At 36.3% G+C, this 16,935-nt stretch overlaps 1 protein-coding gene across 1 annotated transcript; it reads right to left on the bottom strand.

Moving 5' to 3' along the window:
• Positions 1-5,422: 5,422 nt before the first annotated feature.
• LOC130713344 (VQ motif-containing protein 1-like) lies at positions 5,423-5,770 on the bottom strand. The gene has a single exon (XM_057563116.1). It carries the CDS (start codon positions 5,768-5,770, stop codon positions 5,423-5,425), a length of 348 nt encoding a protein of 115 aa, XP_057419099.1.
• Between the last annotated feature and the right edge of the window lie 11,165 nt (positions 5,771-16,935).

Genomic DNA, 16,935 nt, shown 5'->3' on the forward strand with positions numbered 1-16,935 from the left:
ACTTAAACTCTAAAGGTAAAAATATAAGTAAATGACTTGAAAGTAAAGAAAATGTAAAGGAAATAAAAAGTAAAATTTACATTTGTGTAGACTATAGACTATTTGAGTTGTTTTGTGTGTTACAAAGGCACACCATGTCATTTTTATGTCCAAATAGCTCGCATATTTCTAAATTGTGGCTTGATGCCACTTTCGATCTTAGTTAGCTGAAAATTTAACCTTTTAAGTGTATTGGCTAGCTCTACTTGAAACCAAAGTTCTTATTTCCTAGGTGTGGTTCCATTTCCAATTTATGAATTAGAAAACTTTAGGATTGAATAAATATCATGGATATCAGCTTAATTGACACTTGTTCAAAAATTCAATGTCTATGTGAAGCCATGTATCTTCATCGATTATCCCTTTAAATCTTTTAATGACTACTTTTTTGGAATGGCTAGCTAACAGCCATTAGAACAAGATGGCTAGTCTAACTATTTTTTTCCGGTCAAATTAGTCTAGAATCTTTTTTTGGTCAAAGGTAAGCATATCATTAATAACATGGGCCAGACCCATAACCCAAAAGGGTAGTACAACTGGTTGGCAAAGCCCAGAGAAATACAAGTCAGTTTCTAACACTTGAGCCCAAGACTCCTTTCTACTCCTAACCCAAAGTTAGAAACTAGGAGATTAAAAATAAAACTACTTGCAACAGGCCCAAGAGGACCAAGCCCGTAACACTGAGCCCAGCCCATGAACCATAGGTCAGAAGAACCCTCGCCCAACCACAGAGGAGATGGCGGTGGATCGACGGAGACGGAAACAGAAGTGACTCCAAAGCTCAACCCATAGTCTTATCTGCTTCAAGCGAAAATTTGATTTGAACCTAACAATGTCGCTTTTCAGCCTTGCCGGCTCAGCCGTCAGCAGAAAATATCTCTGCTACAAGGACATCAGTGCTCAGCACTTTAAAAGATGCTAAATGAACTTTACAAAAACATTGTGTGGACTCTTTACAAAAAGTATATGGCTATTTCGAAAAACGCATGGACTTAATTAAAAAAAAAAACTAAAGTCAATTGGGTTACAATGCAAAATCCACCCCACCCTTGGGAAACCAAACCCACTAAAAAAACAGCTGACAGATAAATCAGCTGGAACATGAAGCATATTGCGAACACATTCCCAAAAGATAACAGCCCAACCCACGCTATATTTTTGGTCTAACACAATATATATTTTTGGTCCTTAAACACTGAAAATATTTAGGCTCACATCTAAAACTTTTTTTTTTGAAACAGGCTCACATCCAAAACTAAAATCAATAATTGGCAATATTGCAACTAAAAACATATTTAAATCTTAATCAATTACAAGCCCTACATATTTTCTTGTATAGGGAATTTCAGGCCTCATTTAATTTCTTTTATAAGAGTAATGCTATATAGTACGAGCCGGACAAGCACGAGAGACGCACGACCATGACAATAAATCATTTTAAAAATAAAATAAGATGAAAAATAGGGGAGAGGCATACGGTGTTCTTCAAAGATCTGAATCCATCTTCCTCTAGCAGAGGCACCCACCAAACTATCTGAATCCATCTTCCTCTAGCTAAAAAGATCTGAATCCATCTTCCTCTAGCAGAGGCACCCACCAAACCCAAGGAACCCAAGCTTTCTCTCCTCCTCTTCTTCGATTGGTCCTTCTTCTACTTTCATTAGTCGCGGCCTCCGCCGCTCCACCCACAACAAGAACCACCATTAGAATCACTTCCACCAACCACCCCATCTCACCTCCCTCACTTTGCAACTTCACCGCACAACCACGACCAAATAGAAATCCTCAGCCCCAACTGTAGAGTTTCTCCACGATGATATATAGAAGGGAAGAGGTGCCAGCGAACCCACCACAGTGATTCGATGTGCGACTAGGCGGTGCTTGGCTAGATCTGAGGATTTTGGGTCTCAAAATTAGAAAACACAGCCAATGAGAATGGCTTGGAAAAGATAAAGTTGGATGAGAGGTTGAAATTAAAAACCAGGAAAAAAAAACAAAAATCAGGAAGTTAGAAACGAGGAAAAAATGGAGGAAAAAGAGTTTGAAAAAGTTGACACATGTAACCAAATTATTTGTCGTGTCCAGTCGTGACAGATATCCTTCGCGCCTTTTAGCATTTTCCCTTTTATAAACTTGTGTCCGGGATTATTTTGTAAGAATAAGCATCAAACTAAATAATTAATTAAAATTCTTCCTTCGTTTTATATTCATAAAATTCTTTTATCAGTATAGTAATTAAACTCTAATAGAAAACTCGAAAATATATACATGAGATAAAGCTTTAAAAAATTGAATTAATACATTACTAAGCAAGTTATTATGTGTCTCATTTTTACATTGCAATATAAACAATCTTTTACCAAAGATTGAAAGCCTGAAAGACTAAAACTTTATTCAAAATAAATCTCAAAAGACTTATCATATGAAGTTTCAATCACAATTTATGGCTATGTTTGGCATGTTTAGCTGATAAGCTAGCTGAAAGCTGAAAAGCTAGCTGAAAGCTTATAAGCTAGCTGATAGCTAAAAGCTGATAAGCTAGCTGAAAGCTGAAAAGTTACGTGATTGAAACAAAAGTGTTTGGTAAAACTAGCTGTTAAACAAGCTGAAATTGTAAAATGACATAAAATGACATACTTGCATAATTATTTTTAAATTTAACATTACTTTATTTTCACATTAATACCAATATAATATTAACATTAAAATTATTATCACTTTAAATATTTTTATTAGCTTCAGTTATTTATCATCTTAAAAATATAATATTTATTTTTATTAATATAATATTTATAATACTTGTGGTGCGCAGCGGTGTGGCGGGAATGGTGGCGAAAACTGCATACGTAAGTGTGAGGGGAAAATATGTTTAGTGTTTTTACAAATATATAAGGGTAATGGTAGAATTTTAATAAAATAATAAGGATAAAAATGAGAATAAATTTAATAAGCTATAAGCTTTAAGCTACTTGAGATAGCTTATAGCTTAAAGCTTTAAGCTACTAAAATAAGCTCCTTCACCAAACACTTTTGAAGAGTTTTTAAGCTAGTCAAATAAGCTTTAAGCTAGTCAAATAAGCTATAAGCTATAACACTTGGACATTATTTTAGACCTACATGAATAGTAATGTTGGTTTTATGGCCCTACCCAACATCTATTAGAGCAACTCCATCGGGAGTTGCTTAGCAGGGTTGCTTAAATTAAGGAACGTTTCTTATTTTTCTGCTCCATTGGAGCTTGCAGAGGTGGCGTTGCTAAGAGCTAAAAGCTAAGCAACGTTTTAAATAAGCAACGCTCCTTAACTTCCTGCCTGCTTAAAAAATTGTTTTTCCTCTCTCCATTCAGCAACAGAATCCAGTTAAAAGAAGAGGGAAACAAAAATCATCAACATAATCCAGCACAAGAGGAAGGGAGAAATTTATTAAACACAAACAGAAGAAAAAATATACAAAAAAAGAAGAAGAAGAAATTTATTACAAAACCTGAATCTTGACATGAATCCCATAAAAAAATACACAAAATACACAGTAAAATACATGAATCTTCGATCTGGGTTCGATCTGGTGGCTTCCATGTCTTTAACCTCCAATTCGTGATCAGAGGAGAGGAAGAGGAGGCTTGCATGTCCGATCTGGCGGCTTCGATCCTTCCTCTGGCGGCTCTGGTCGGTTTTCAGAGGAGGGAGGCTTCGATCTCGCGGCTTGGTGAAGGAAAACATGGAGGGAGGCTCGATCTGAGGAAGAGGAGAGGAAGAGGATGGAGAGGTTTCGGGCTGAGGAAGAGGAAGAGTGAGAGAGAAATTGAATCGGTTTCAGAGGAGAGGAAGAGGAGGGAGGCGCTTCGTCGTTTACGGTGAGGAAGAGGAAGAGTGAGAAAGAAAGGGAATCGGTGGACGGTGGGTGAGGCCGTGAGGGAGAGTGAATGACAGGAGTAAATGCGTTGATGGAGGAAAGAAAGTGAACGGTTGAGAAGTAATTGAGTTTCAGAGTAATTGTGTATTTTGAGTAGGGTTTGGAAAAAGCTGAGTTAATGGGGTGTGTTTTGAAATGGGTCATATTCTTTTTTTTTTTGGGTTGTTTTGGTCACTCTTGGGACCGTTGGGCCCAAATAAAAAAATTAATATGGGTCCATTATAAATAACATGTCAATATGAGTTTTTTTACACACTTTTTTCACTTCCGCACAATTTCTTTATTCAATTTTAAATAGATTATATTATTATAAATATTAATTAATATTTAAATTTAAAAGTGGAAATATAAAATATAAATATATGAGGTATAGTGGGGTCCATCTAAAAGTAAAATAAGTAACTATGCATTGGAGTGAATTTTGCATGGATTGCTTAAATCCTATGTGGCAGTCTGGACCGACCAGAATAGCATTTAAGCAACCCAACTAGCAACCATGCATTGGAGTTGCTCTTACATAAATAGTAATGTTAGTAGATCCAATGTAAGGCTACAATTGAACCACAAAGAAAAAAGATAGTCATGTTGCCTTTTCATTGAGGGGACACGCTCTTAATCTTTCACATCCATAATCAATGAAACTTCTGCCGCCAGTACTTAGCGCAGTTTATCAGCTGAGATCCCATATGCATCTTCAAAATCTACAGCTTCACATTATTGAAGAAATAAATATTCTTGATGCGCTACACCAAAACTTGGTATGTAGCTGCGGTTGTGTTTCCCATTTGCGGCGGTTCAAACAGCCGCTAAAAAAATTCCTGTTGGTTAGGCTACCACCATAGTTTCTGGCGCCGCAAATCCATATGCCGTCGTTTTCAAGCAACCGCCGCAAGAACTGCCGCTTCAACATTGACCCAAAATTAAGACCTAAACATGCTGATTCAAGTGACTAAGAATTAATTTCTCTTTTTATAAAATGGGGTTGTCTGTTAGTTGGTATACGGATACATTACTTGCAACTTGTAATTATAAGATCTGAAACCATATTAAACAAGATTTGTAATTAGAAAATGATATATTAAAATACTAAACAGTAAATTAGCTATTAAATAGCTATATGAATTTAGTGTGTCGGTGTTTATCCCCTTTCTTTCATTTCAACTTAGAGACAAAAAAGTTATTTTTGCAAATAACACATACATATGCAAATTAAACGAGCCTTAACTACGTTGTAAACAAACTAGATATACAAACACAACAATACTCATACGAATTACAAGTTACCATATAATAAAAAGAAAGCGTGCTTATACAAAAACTCACGAATTTGTCCAACACTTTTTAGACATACACATTAACGAGAGTTTTAAGGTCATATTCACCGCATTAGTGCATATGTCAAAATAATATCAGAATAAATTTACATGTTCCCCAATTATTTCCGTAAAGTAAAAACTAAAAAGCGTTGGATCTACCAACACAGAAGCTCCTCCATAGAAGGAGAATCGGACAACAATGCATCAAAATCCTTAAAGGAGATCATGTTCTTTAGAACCATGGAAGATACAAGACTATTATTTACACCATCAGCGGGGGTATCTACCACTGATCTGGCACAACCACCACCTTGTGCAGTTTCTCCTTTATTATCTGAACCTGCAGCTTCCAAGGAAGAGCTTTCATTCCCAACCCAAGTCATGGATGAGTTCTTCCCCGTTAGGCGCTGAACCACGTCTCTGAAGTTGAGAGCGTCGGTCTCCACGTACCGTGTTTCGATATGCACTATCTTTGGACCTCCACTACGCCATTCACTTGACATGTTAAAAGGATGTGAAGCTTGGTTTCCTAGTTTTTCTTTCTCTCTAATGGGTTTGCTTCAGATTGCGGTGAGTGTGTGAAAATGTGCATGTGGATGTGGGTGTTTTATAGGTGTGATTGGCATGAGGCCAGCAATGCGAGCTACGTGGAGCTCTGGACTTAGGCAGTCTTAAGAGACTGAAAAGGTCGTCATTGGAAGACTACTATTGTCCTTGTCCAAGTCAATTAAAAGCACGCAACTTGGGATATGGTCAACTTGATTTTTGTTTGTAATGAGAAATTACAAGTTGCACACTTGAAAATTAAATGAAATTCACAAGCTGATGCATGATGAACAATTTGTAGCAATCATTGTTATGACATGGCTGGGACTCACCCATCAGGGCCGTGTACAGACTTTTCGGAGCCTAAGGGGAAAAATGTGAAAGGGGCATTTTTCTTATAACAATTTTAAAGATACTCAATATATTATATAAAATATAAATTTATTTATTAATCTTCTAATTTTTTTAGCTGTAAAATCATTTGTTCTATTATGTTTTCACCATTGTCAATATTATTTAAAGGTGGTTGTTCTACACCATTTTCCTCGTTGGTTAGGGAATTGAGATAGATTAATAGGGATTTACTTTTTTTTTTGATAAATAAAATACTTTAAATAACATTAATTATGATATTGATTAATTTTGAAAAAAATGATTTTGATTGACTAATTTTGAGGGAAGAGAGAGATTCTAAATTATTTTACTTTGATTAGTTAAAATTTGTTAATAGTTACTACTAATGAAAAACTTTTGGGGCCTGAGAAAATTTTGTTTTTTTGTGGGGCCTTAGGCTGGTGCCTAATTTTCTTAACATACCACACGGCCCTCACCCATTTCGTATCTACTTGACTTGTTGAGATCCAATTCGTTCTGGTGGATAAAGCTTGAAATATGCTAGGTTAGACTGAGTTTTGTTTATAATTAAATGGCTCTGACATACTTAATACATTGGTAGACATAAGGTTTGTCAGACATATATTAGTTCCTGTACTTCTATAGTCTTCTTGAGAGCAATGATCAAATGAAATTGAAGAAAAACTTGTTGTAGTGAGAACAATGTTTAATGGCTTTAAAGCAAAAAACTGGTTCATGAATCATAAATGATTTCATGACGAATGAAGGTCAAGTGGACTACACATGTCTTTTTGGTACAATGATTGTCAAGGTTTGTATTCCGCTCTAAATACATTTAGGGTTCGTTTGGTAGTCAAAATATGATATAATATGTGAATAAGATAACAACAAGATATGATAAGACTAGGATAGACTCTTATCCTATCCTATGTTTGAGGTGTACATGATAAAGACATGATCATGGTAGTCAGTATCGTGCGTATCGCACAATACGTATCCCGATACGATACGAAAATCAACCAAACGATACGTATCCCATGTACGTATCTTTTTGTGTTCGTATCGTGACCTGTATCGCACATATCGCATGAGTATCGCACGATACGTATCCTGATACAATACAAAAACAGTTTTTCAAATGCCGTTTCATCTGACTCTCCTAGAAATTAGGGAGTGGGAATTTAATTTCATTAAAAATTAGTAAATTTCCCTAAAAAGTGATGTTTTCTTTGATTCTTTCACCCTTTCACGTTCAACTTCAGCATCCCTTTAATGGCTTGGAATTAGGGAGTGGGCATTTAATTTCATCTCTTTGATGTTTAGTACTTTAGTTTGGCTTATGGCTTGGAATTAGGTTGAACTTGAACTTTGTGAGACTATTTTTCTACTTATGACTTGGATCTTTGATTATTTTGAACTATATTTAGATGATATATTAGTATATTATTTAATTTATGACTTAATTTTTTTTGTGTCCGTATCTTACGATACACGTTACGATACGATACGCGACACGGAATTAGGGTCTAGCGATACACGATACGTATCTCGATTTGACTACCTTGGACATGATATGATAAGAAAAAATGTATCAAATTTATATTTGAATAAAAAATACATTTAAAAATTGGTCATTCTATTAAATTTAAATGTTAACTAAATTAAGAATATTATTATTTCAAAAGTACTTTGTATTTAAATTATAAACTATTATATAAGTAGATAAATAATTTTAAATAATAGGAGATGAAAATAGAAAGTTTGTCTAGTACTATTAAAAAATCAATATTTGTAACCAATTGGTTTTCACTTTTTTTTGGTTTTCACAATTGGTTTTCACTTAATTGTGACATGTGATAAATAAGAAAAATTAACTAAATTAAAAATATTATTATTTTAAAAGTAATTTATATTTAAATTATTATATAAGTAGATAAATAATTTTTAAATAATAGAAGATGAAAGTAAATTAGTCTATTACTATTAATAAATTAATATTTATAAGTGAGTGGTTTATTTTACTATTTATGAATAATAATTTTATTTATTTATTATTTTAGTTAAATTAATATTTTTATATTTATTAATTAATATTATTATAAATTAATTTGGAGTTAGGATCCTGAAAGAAAATATATAACTGGTATCCTAGCTCCTCCTTAGGATAACTTTTACATATGATGGACATGATAGGAGACAGAATAATGTTATCATATCCTGCTGACGCAACAAATAACAGATAACAACAGAATAAGATTATTATCCTATCATATCTTATCCTGTCCTGACCACCATACGGACCTTTAAAATAGTTTTGAGAAGTGTTTTTCTTATTGTCAATTTGTCATAGACTATTTTATTAAGTTTTTCAATTCATCAAATATTTAAATGATACAATTATTAACTTTTTTTACAAATTAAATTAGTTCATCCGCACACTATTCATAAGTTTCATATTTTACAAATCATATCAATCCCAACAAGCTCCAAACAAGCTATGCTATCAACATGCATCACTTAAAAGCTTAGAGAGAACTTACTGGAAAACTGGCGACGCTCGGCGGTGGGATGGGGATGCAGAGCGACAGCGTGGGGGTAGAGGCGGTGGAGGCATGGGGGCGTGGATCTTGGGGATGTGAGGCTACAAGGTTTGGACAGGAGAGGCGTAGATTTGCAGGCGCGAGCCTTCTCACCTGCGTGCTAATGAGCATATGCACTGCTAGAGGTGGCGGGGGGTGGTTGATCACTAATGTGCTTCCCATGTTTTAAAACATGATTGTTGCACTTTATATTCAAAACCACATGCTTTCAAGTGTATTTGTAAAATGCAAGTGAGAAAGAGAGGGGGGGGGGGGGGGGGGGGGGAATACAAAGAGAAAAACTGGTAAAATGTGGAGATTGGCGTGTTGAAGAGAATGCACGATTATGTTGTCTAAAGGACATTGATTGATTTGTTTCCGAGTACATAAGCTTAACATATATCTACTAGTGTAGGTTAGCCTAATAGTATCATAGTATCACCAACTAACAAACTAACTAAAACAAAGAAAGTAACTGGCTGTAACAGGGATCAAGAGACCGTGGTTACATGGCAGTTAAAATATAACTGCTTCGTTACATTAACAATACAGTAATTAATTCTATGCCATGTCCCTCATTGTATTTACTGTTAGGATATTTTTGGGTATTCAATTTTGCAGATATCACTGCAACTTGCAAAAGGAAGATGGAAGATGTTTGATACACTTGTATGCAAATACTAGGTAATTAACCATTGATCGTGACCGCAAAAGAAAAACTTATTGGAGGTCATAATCCTTTCATTCTTGATAAGGTTTTAATCAATAATCCAGAGATATCTTTTGCAATTTCCCCTTTCCTTAATTTTTTTCTTCTGTTTTAAGGGTTTTACTATGCTTATGGATGGGAGTCGAAATGAATACCTTCAGACAATATACTATTATACTTGCCCTTTTCAAGGGTCAATGCTCTTGAGTCACTGAGGCAGGCCCTTAGTTCATACATCCGGAAAACTGGGCAGGGTATTGTCATGGACGAGGAGAAAGATAAAGCTATGGTTCATCCCCTCCAGAATTCAAAGCTTTTCTTTACACATAGAGGAAAACATTTTCAAGAAAGCTTTTATGCTTTGTTTGTTAGAAGAGAGATAGGAGAGAGAGAGATGCAAGGGAGAGAGATAGGAGAGAGTTACCCTGTTTGGTAGGAGAGAGGAGGGAGGGAGGAGGGGCTGCAGAGGTGGGGCCCACCCATTTTTTGGGTCTCTCCAATTTGAGGAGAAAAGGAACAGTGATCGTGGGCTGTATTTTTTTATTTTTTTTTCTACTTTTTGCTCACTTTAGTGGCGGTTTATAACCGCCACTATGTTACTTTTTTTCAAAAAAATATTATTTTAATTAAAAGTTAATCTTTTCTCTCTCTTCCACCTCATTATTTCTCATCTCTCTCTCATTTATCTCTATCATACCAAACAACCTCTTAAATCCACTCTATTTCTCACCTATTTCTCTCTACTCAATCTCTCTCTTATCTACTCTCTCTTCTCTATCTCTCTCTACCCTACCAAACATAGTGTTAGTAATACAATTAAGGTAAATGCTACCATACCATAATTGTATCATACATGAGTGATGTGGACCAATAGGAGTTGCTTTGACGGTAAACTTTGACTTTTTTATTTTATTTTAAAAAAAAATAACGAAAAACAAAAAAAAAAGATTTGTATTAATTATATTATGGTCCTAACATTTTTGTAATTTCATTAAGCGGTAACCCAATTTCATGAAACTTCTTTTTTGTGCGTTTTAGAGTTTTCACATTCAGGAAAAGAAATTAAGTTTCATCTTAACCCAGAAATTCATCTTCATCTTCTTCATTAGCATCTCCCTCACCAAAATCAAAAACCACTTCATCTTCCACAATCCAGATTTGGAAAAAAAATCCACAAGCCTTCCCTACCATATCAAATCCCCATTCCCTCAAGAGGATCGATTCAGCTTCAAGGATCTCCTACTCATCATCTGCTTCTCCTTTATTCCCTCATTAACGAGGATTCTTCTTCTTCTGCAAATCCCCCACGACTTTCTCATCCACTCACTCCAACACACACAACTAAACACCACGCTCAATTTTCTCCATTTATAACCCTCTTGCTGTAGTATCTTCCATTTAGATCTATTAAAAAGTTAATGACTTAGATTTTAAATGACTTGGCTTAATTGCAGTTTTAGTCCCTCATCTAACACGATTGTGCAAAAGTGGTCCTAGATGTTTAAAACGAGCGGTCAATGTCCCTAATGTTTGTGCTGTGAGCGATTTAAGTCCTTCCATCCACTTTTGTTAGTTGACTAACGGAATTGATGACATGTAATTCATTAATTGAAGTGGAATGTTGTGTCACACAGCCAAATAGATAAATAATTATTAAAATTCTTTTTTCCCAAATTATAAACCTCATCTTCAACCTTCATCTTCCATCTTCTTTAACCAGAAAATCATCTTCAACCTTCATTTTTCACCTTAAACCAAAGGCACAAAACAAAACTTAATCTAAAATCAAAACCAAACCACTCTTGCACCTTTGAAAAAACTGTTATATTCTCTTCCTCAGATCTGGAATTAGACCCCCCACCCCAACACCCCAACACCACCACCCCCAAACCCCAACACCGCGCCACCACTATTTAACCGGACGCACCACCTCTGTCCCCTGTCTCACCAATCCCTCTAATAAAACCATTTTGGGTGAGGGGGAAGAACCCAACCCCAATAACGGTAGCAACATCAACAGCAAGAACAGATAGAGTGATGGAGTCGCAGATCCATGGGCTGGAGTGGAAGAACTCGTCCTTGGACGAGAGGACAACGTCTTCACGAAGTCGACGGTGGAGAATAATGGAGTCCCAGATCCGTTTGGGTGGGTATGAGAGGAGGAAGACGACGGCTATGGCGAGTATGTGAAGGATCGGTGGGTACAATTAATTTTATGGGTTTGCGTTTGATTTCTGGAAGGAGAGGGGGTTGGGTGAAGGGTTTTGTGGGTCTCAATCTGGTTTTGTGGGTTTCTTTCTCCCTGCTTTAGAGATTTAGAGATTTGGGATTTCCTCAGCTTCACTCGCATCTGCTTCCCGCATCTATCGATTTGGATTTCTGGAAATACAATTTTTTTGAATGTGTGATGCTTGGATGTTGGTGATGATTTACTTTGCAGTTCTGATTCTGAACGATGAACAAACAGGTTTATGGGTCTGAACGAACAAGTTTCTGGGATCTGAGTTGGTTTTTGGGGGGTTTGGACTTTGGATCGATGGGGTTCTGCAGGAACAAGGATTCTGCATTCTGGTATTGTCTGGGTCTATATGGATTTCTGGTTTTTTTTTCCTTTGTCTTCACACGATGTGTTTATGGGTTTCTGGTTTTCCCTTAGTTTTTATTTGATAATTCCTAACATATATTTAAGCAAATTGTAGCAAGCCTTGTCTCCTTCAGATTAGCGGTTTCTTATTTCTAATATTTTCACATTTTAATGTATCTTGTATGATTGGAAAGCCATGGAGAATGAAGGATACTCATGGACTCATGGTATACGGCGTGTCGCATAAATTCTGGGTCTGTTTGGATTTTTTTAGTGTTTTTGGGTTTTATTTTTCTTTTATGAAGATGGAGATGAAGATGATGAGTATGAGAATGAGGATGAAGGTGAAGAAGATTCAAAGAGAGTTGATTTGCTGGGATGGGGAAGAAGTTAAAAAAAATTAATTTTTAATTTTTTTAAATAATTATTTATCTACGTGGCAGAATGACACAACATGCCATGACAGTAATTCCGTTAGTCAACTAACAGAAGTGGACGGAAGGACTTAATTCACTCATAGCACAAACATTGGGGACATTGACCACTCGTTTTAAACATCTGAGACCACTTTTGCACAATCGTGTTAGATGAGGGACTAAAACTGCAATTAAGCCAAATGACTTCCTTTTATTGTTTGGTAAAAGAAATCTTAACAAAAGGTTCAATAAAGAAAACCAGAAGGAAGAAGTCCTTTAACTAAAACAGAAAACAACAGAGACAATAACACAAACACCTTGTGTGCAGAATCATCATCCAATTCACAGTCAAAATCACAGCCAAACCACAACCACAACCGCTGAAACTCACTCACAAGTGCAGCGTGTGCAACAAAGCCTTCCCACCTTACCAAGCACTCGACGACCACAAAGCCAGCCACTGCAAATCCTCATCGGAAACTCATCCCCGCCACCGCCGTTAACGACAACGTCTCGACCTCCACTGTCACGGTCATCAGTAACAGCAGAAAGATGCACAAATGTTCAATCTGTCACAAGAGCTTCCCTACTGGCCAGGCCCTCGGCGGTCGCAAGCGATGCCACTACGAAACGACAAGAGCTACAACAATAACCACAACAGCGTCAACGCTGCCAATACCGACATCGCTATGACTACTACCGAGGGCGGCAACGCCTCCTCCTCGGCTCATAGCCTTTGCAGATTTGACCTAAACCTCCCGCGCCGCTGACGGAATTCAGTGTTTTGGGGAAGGAGGAGGAGAAGATTTATTCTCAATTAATACATTAGATGAGGACTACTTTGTAAATAATAAAATTAATAATAATAGAAAAACAAAAACAAAAAGTGCTTAATTAATTACATTCTGGATTTATTTAATTGGTACACATCATCTTATGTATCATACCCCAACTAAGTATTGTGGTATCGTAGCAAGCACCTACAATTAAAGATGCATTTGAACATCTTATCCAGCTTTGTTAGGTACTATGTGTTTCTGTGTTGTCATTTGCAGCTTTTGTGTTTGTAGTTTCGATGCTAATATAACAAATGCCTCGAGATAGAAAACATCAAATTACAAGTTTTGGCTCAATTCATGTGGCAAGTTATCTTTGGTGGTAGTTTTTCCTAGTTCTTTAGGGCTTGTTTGTTTCCTGTTTCCAAAACAGGTTAAAAACTAAAAAGTTGTTTGGTATGACCAATTTTCAAAAACTGTTTTTGAAACAGTTCTTATTTCAGTTTTTAAAACTAAAAAACCAAAACAGCTAAAAAATGTTTTCAGTTTCTGTTGGAAAACATGTCATTCAACCTGTTTTCTTCTTCTGAAAACTGTTTTTAAAAATTGTTTCTGAAAATTGTTTTAAAAACTGAAAACAAAAACTGCAACCAAACAGGCCCTTAGTATGTTATCTCATTTACCATTTGTTATCCTAGAGCAAATGACTTGAAGCAAAAGATTCACTCATTAAGAAAATTAAAATCCTTGTATAGAGAGGGCTTCCTATTAGAACTTAACGGCACTATGAAATAACACTATAGCGATCATGATAGTAAGTATTGTACGATACGCCGATACGATACGTTTTTTTAGCCTAATGATACGTATCGTACCTATGTATCGAATTGTCCCTGTATCGGCTGTATCGTATCAGATATCGTTGTATCGTGATACGAAGATGTATCGCACCAATTCACATATTTGTTATTTTAGCCTTTTTTTGCGTTTTTTTTTTTTAAATCTGGGACTAAGTGGGTCAACCCAACTGACCCAATCAATTTAGGGATTGAAATCGCCCTAAAACCCCCAATTTCAACGCATCTTCTATCAGAATCAAAACCAACAGGTTCAACTTCAAGTCTTCAAGGCCGTTCACCTCTGTTATTAAGTTGTATGATCAAAGCATAGTTTAGCAAGTATGGAAGTGCTTTGCATTTGTCATGTTATTGATGATTTTGAAGGAGATGAAGACTTGCATTTTGTCATCCTTTGATTAAATATATTATATATATCATACATTTTTCAATTATAACTTATTTTTGTGTGTGTCTGTATCGTACGATACATAATACGATACACAAGACAAAAAATAGGTCTTTCGATACACGATACGATACGCGATTCAACTACCGTGATAGCGATTGCTTGAACATTTGGTATATATCTAATGCTAGAAAAGTTTTTAATTGATTATTTGGATCCTGTTAATGTTGCTTTTGCGTTTCCAGCTGAATAGTTTTTTGGCTTAGTGATAGAGTCTCTTAAACAAGTGGTTAAAGTTGAAGTTTCATTTTGGTCCTTCTGAATTTTGTTATTCAATGGGGATTTTTAGTATGATTTTTAGTATGGCGTGACTTGCAATCAACTCACTGTTATGCTGATTTTGCATGACAGAATCAACCTGCAGAGTTGGTTGCCAAGTTTTTGGATGAATAGCTACGTGCAAGTAACAAGCGCACTTCTGAAAAGCTCTGATGCATGGGTACGTTCATTTGGGCGGCGTACCCGTACCGGGTACGTACCCGGTACGAATACGCGACGGGTACGCGTACGGTACGTACCCGGTACGTACCCTTTTCAAAAAAAAAAAAAAAGGGGTTCCGGGCCAAAACGACGTCGTTTTGGCCATTAAAAAAAAAAAAAAACAGAACAAATCGCGTGAAAAGGGAACAGTCTGGCTTCTCAAGGGTTCAGTTCACGAACCACAAGGAAACCAGCGTCGCCTCCGCCATCCCTCTCCACCGTGCGCCTCCGCCGGCCACCACCTTCCTCTCCAGCGTGAGCCTCCGCCGTCCCTCTCCTCCGTGGTCTCTATCCTGATCCTGTTGTTGCTCATGGTTTCCCAATAACTCTTGCCTTAAGAAAGCATTGATCCTCCTCAAGTTAATCAATTCTTCAGCTTCAGTTTCGCGTTCCTTCTTGACCTGCTCTAATTCATTCAGAAGCTGGCTGTAATCTTCTGATTCAATCTGCAAATAATATTTCAGTGGTTTTTTTTTTGCATAATTTATTTATATTTAAATATTATGTATAAAAAATATATATATATCTAACGTACCCGTACCCCTATTTTTTCAAAAATCGCGTACCGCGTACCCAATACCGTACCCGTACCGGGTACCGTACCCGTACCCGTGCAACACAGCTGAAAAGAAACTGGATGGCACACTTGATAAATATCTGGCGTTCTTATTTAGGTTCTTTCTGGTATGCTCAATGTTTCTTGTGGAATGGCTAATAATTAACTTGTTTCTTGAAACTTTCATTTAGGCTCCTCCTCTTGAATCAGGCACTTCCACTGATCTTTCTCTAATACTGATACTAGTGTAAGCTATAATCCAATGACTTGATCCATGCAATTCCTTGACCTGTAAGTGCTATCAAGCGATGTCCTTGGGGAAAATTCATCTTGTCTTTGAAGTATTAATACATGTTTTGAGCTTCTGAGGGAAAAAAATACTTAGTGGTTCTGAAATAATAGAACCACTTCATGTACCACAAAGGAAAGTTCAGGAAATTAAATATTTTTCTTGAACCATAAGAACCAAGACTGTTGAAATGGTCAGCAATAAAGGGTATTGTTTCAGACATCAATATTATAATAACAGTTATATGTTTGAGGATCAAATGCTCATGAGAAAGATTTTGTTTAGTGTAAGGTTGCGTTTGGATGAGGGATTGTAGAAATTCAAGGGATTTTAAATGCTAGGGAATTCAATTGACTCAATTTAATTCCCTTGATTTTCAAATTTCATTGTTTGGATAAAATGGTGAAATTCCCTCAATTGTAAAATTCTTTGTTTGGGTAATATAATTGAATTTCCTTCATTTAATTTTTTTTATCTTAATATAATCGGCCGAAAACCTGAAAGTCGACCGAAAACCCTAAAAATCAGCCCGACTCTCAACAATCGACCGAAACTTTAAAAGTCGACACAAAACCCTAAAAAGTGGTCGAAAAAATGAACGTCGGCCGAAAATCCAAAAATCGACCGAAAACCCTAAAAATCGCCAGACTCTCAAAAATCGGCCGAAAACTCCAAAGTCGACACAAAACCCTAAAAAGCGGCCCAAAACCCTTAAATGACCAGAAAACCCTAAAAATAGGCCGAAAACGTGAAAGTCGGCTCAAAACTCAAAAATCGGCCCATAACCCTAAAAATTGACCCGACTCTCAAATATCGACCGAAAACCCTAAAAATCGACCCGACTCTAAAAAATCGGCCAAAAACTCAAAAGTTGGCACAAAAACCAATTTTTAGGGTTTTGTGTTGACTTCGAGTTTTCGGCCGATTTTTGAGAGTCGGGCTGATTTTTAGGGTTTTGGACAAACTTTCAGTTTCTTGGCCGATTTTTGAGTGTCGGACCAATTTAGGGTTTTGGGCCGATTTTGAGTTTTTGGCTGACTTTCGAGTTTATTGCCAATTTTAGGGTTTTAAGCC

Source organism: Lotus japonicus, chromosome 4 (assembly GCF_012489685.1).
Source record: "Lotus japonicus ecotype B-129 chromosome 4, LjGifu_v1.2".
Taxonomy (NCBI): Eukaryota; Viridiplantae; Streptophyta; class Magnoliopsida; order Fabales; family Fabaceae; genus Lotus; species Lotus japonicus.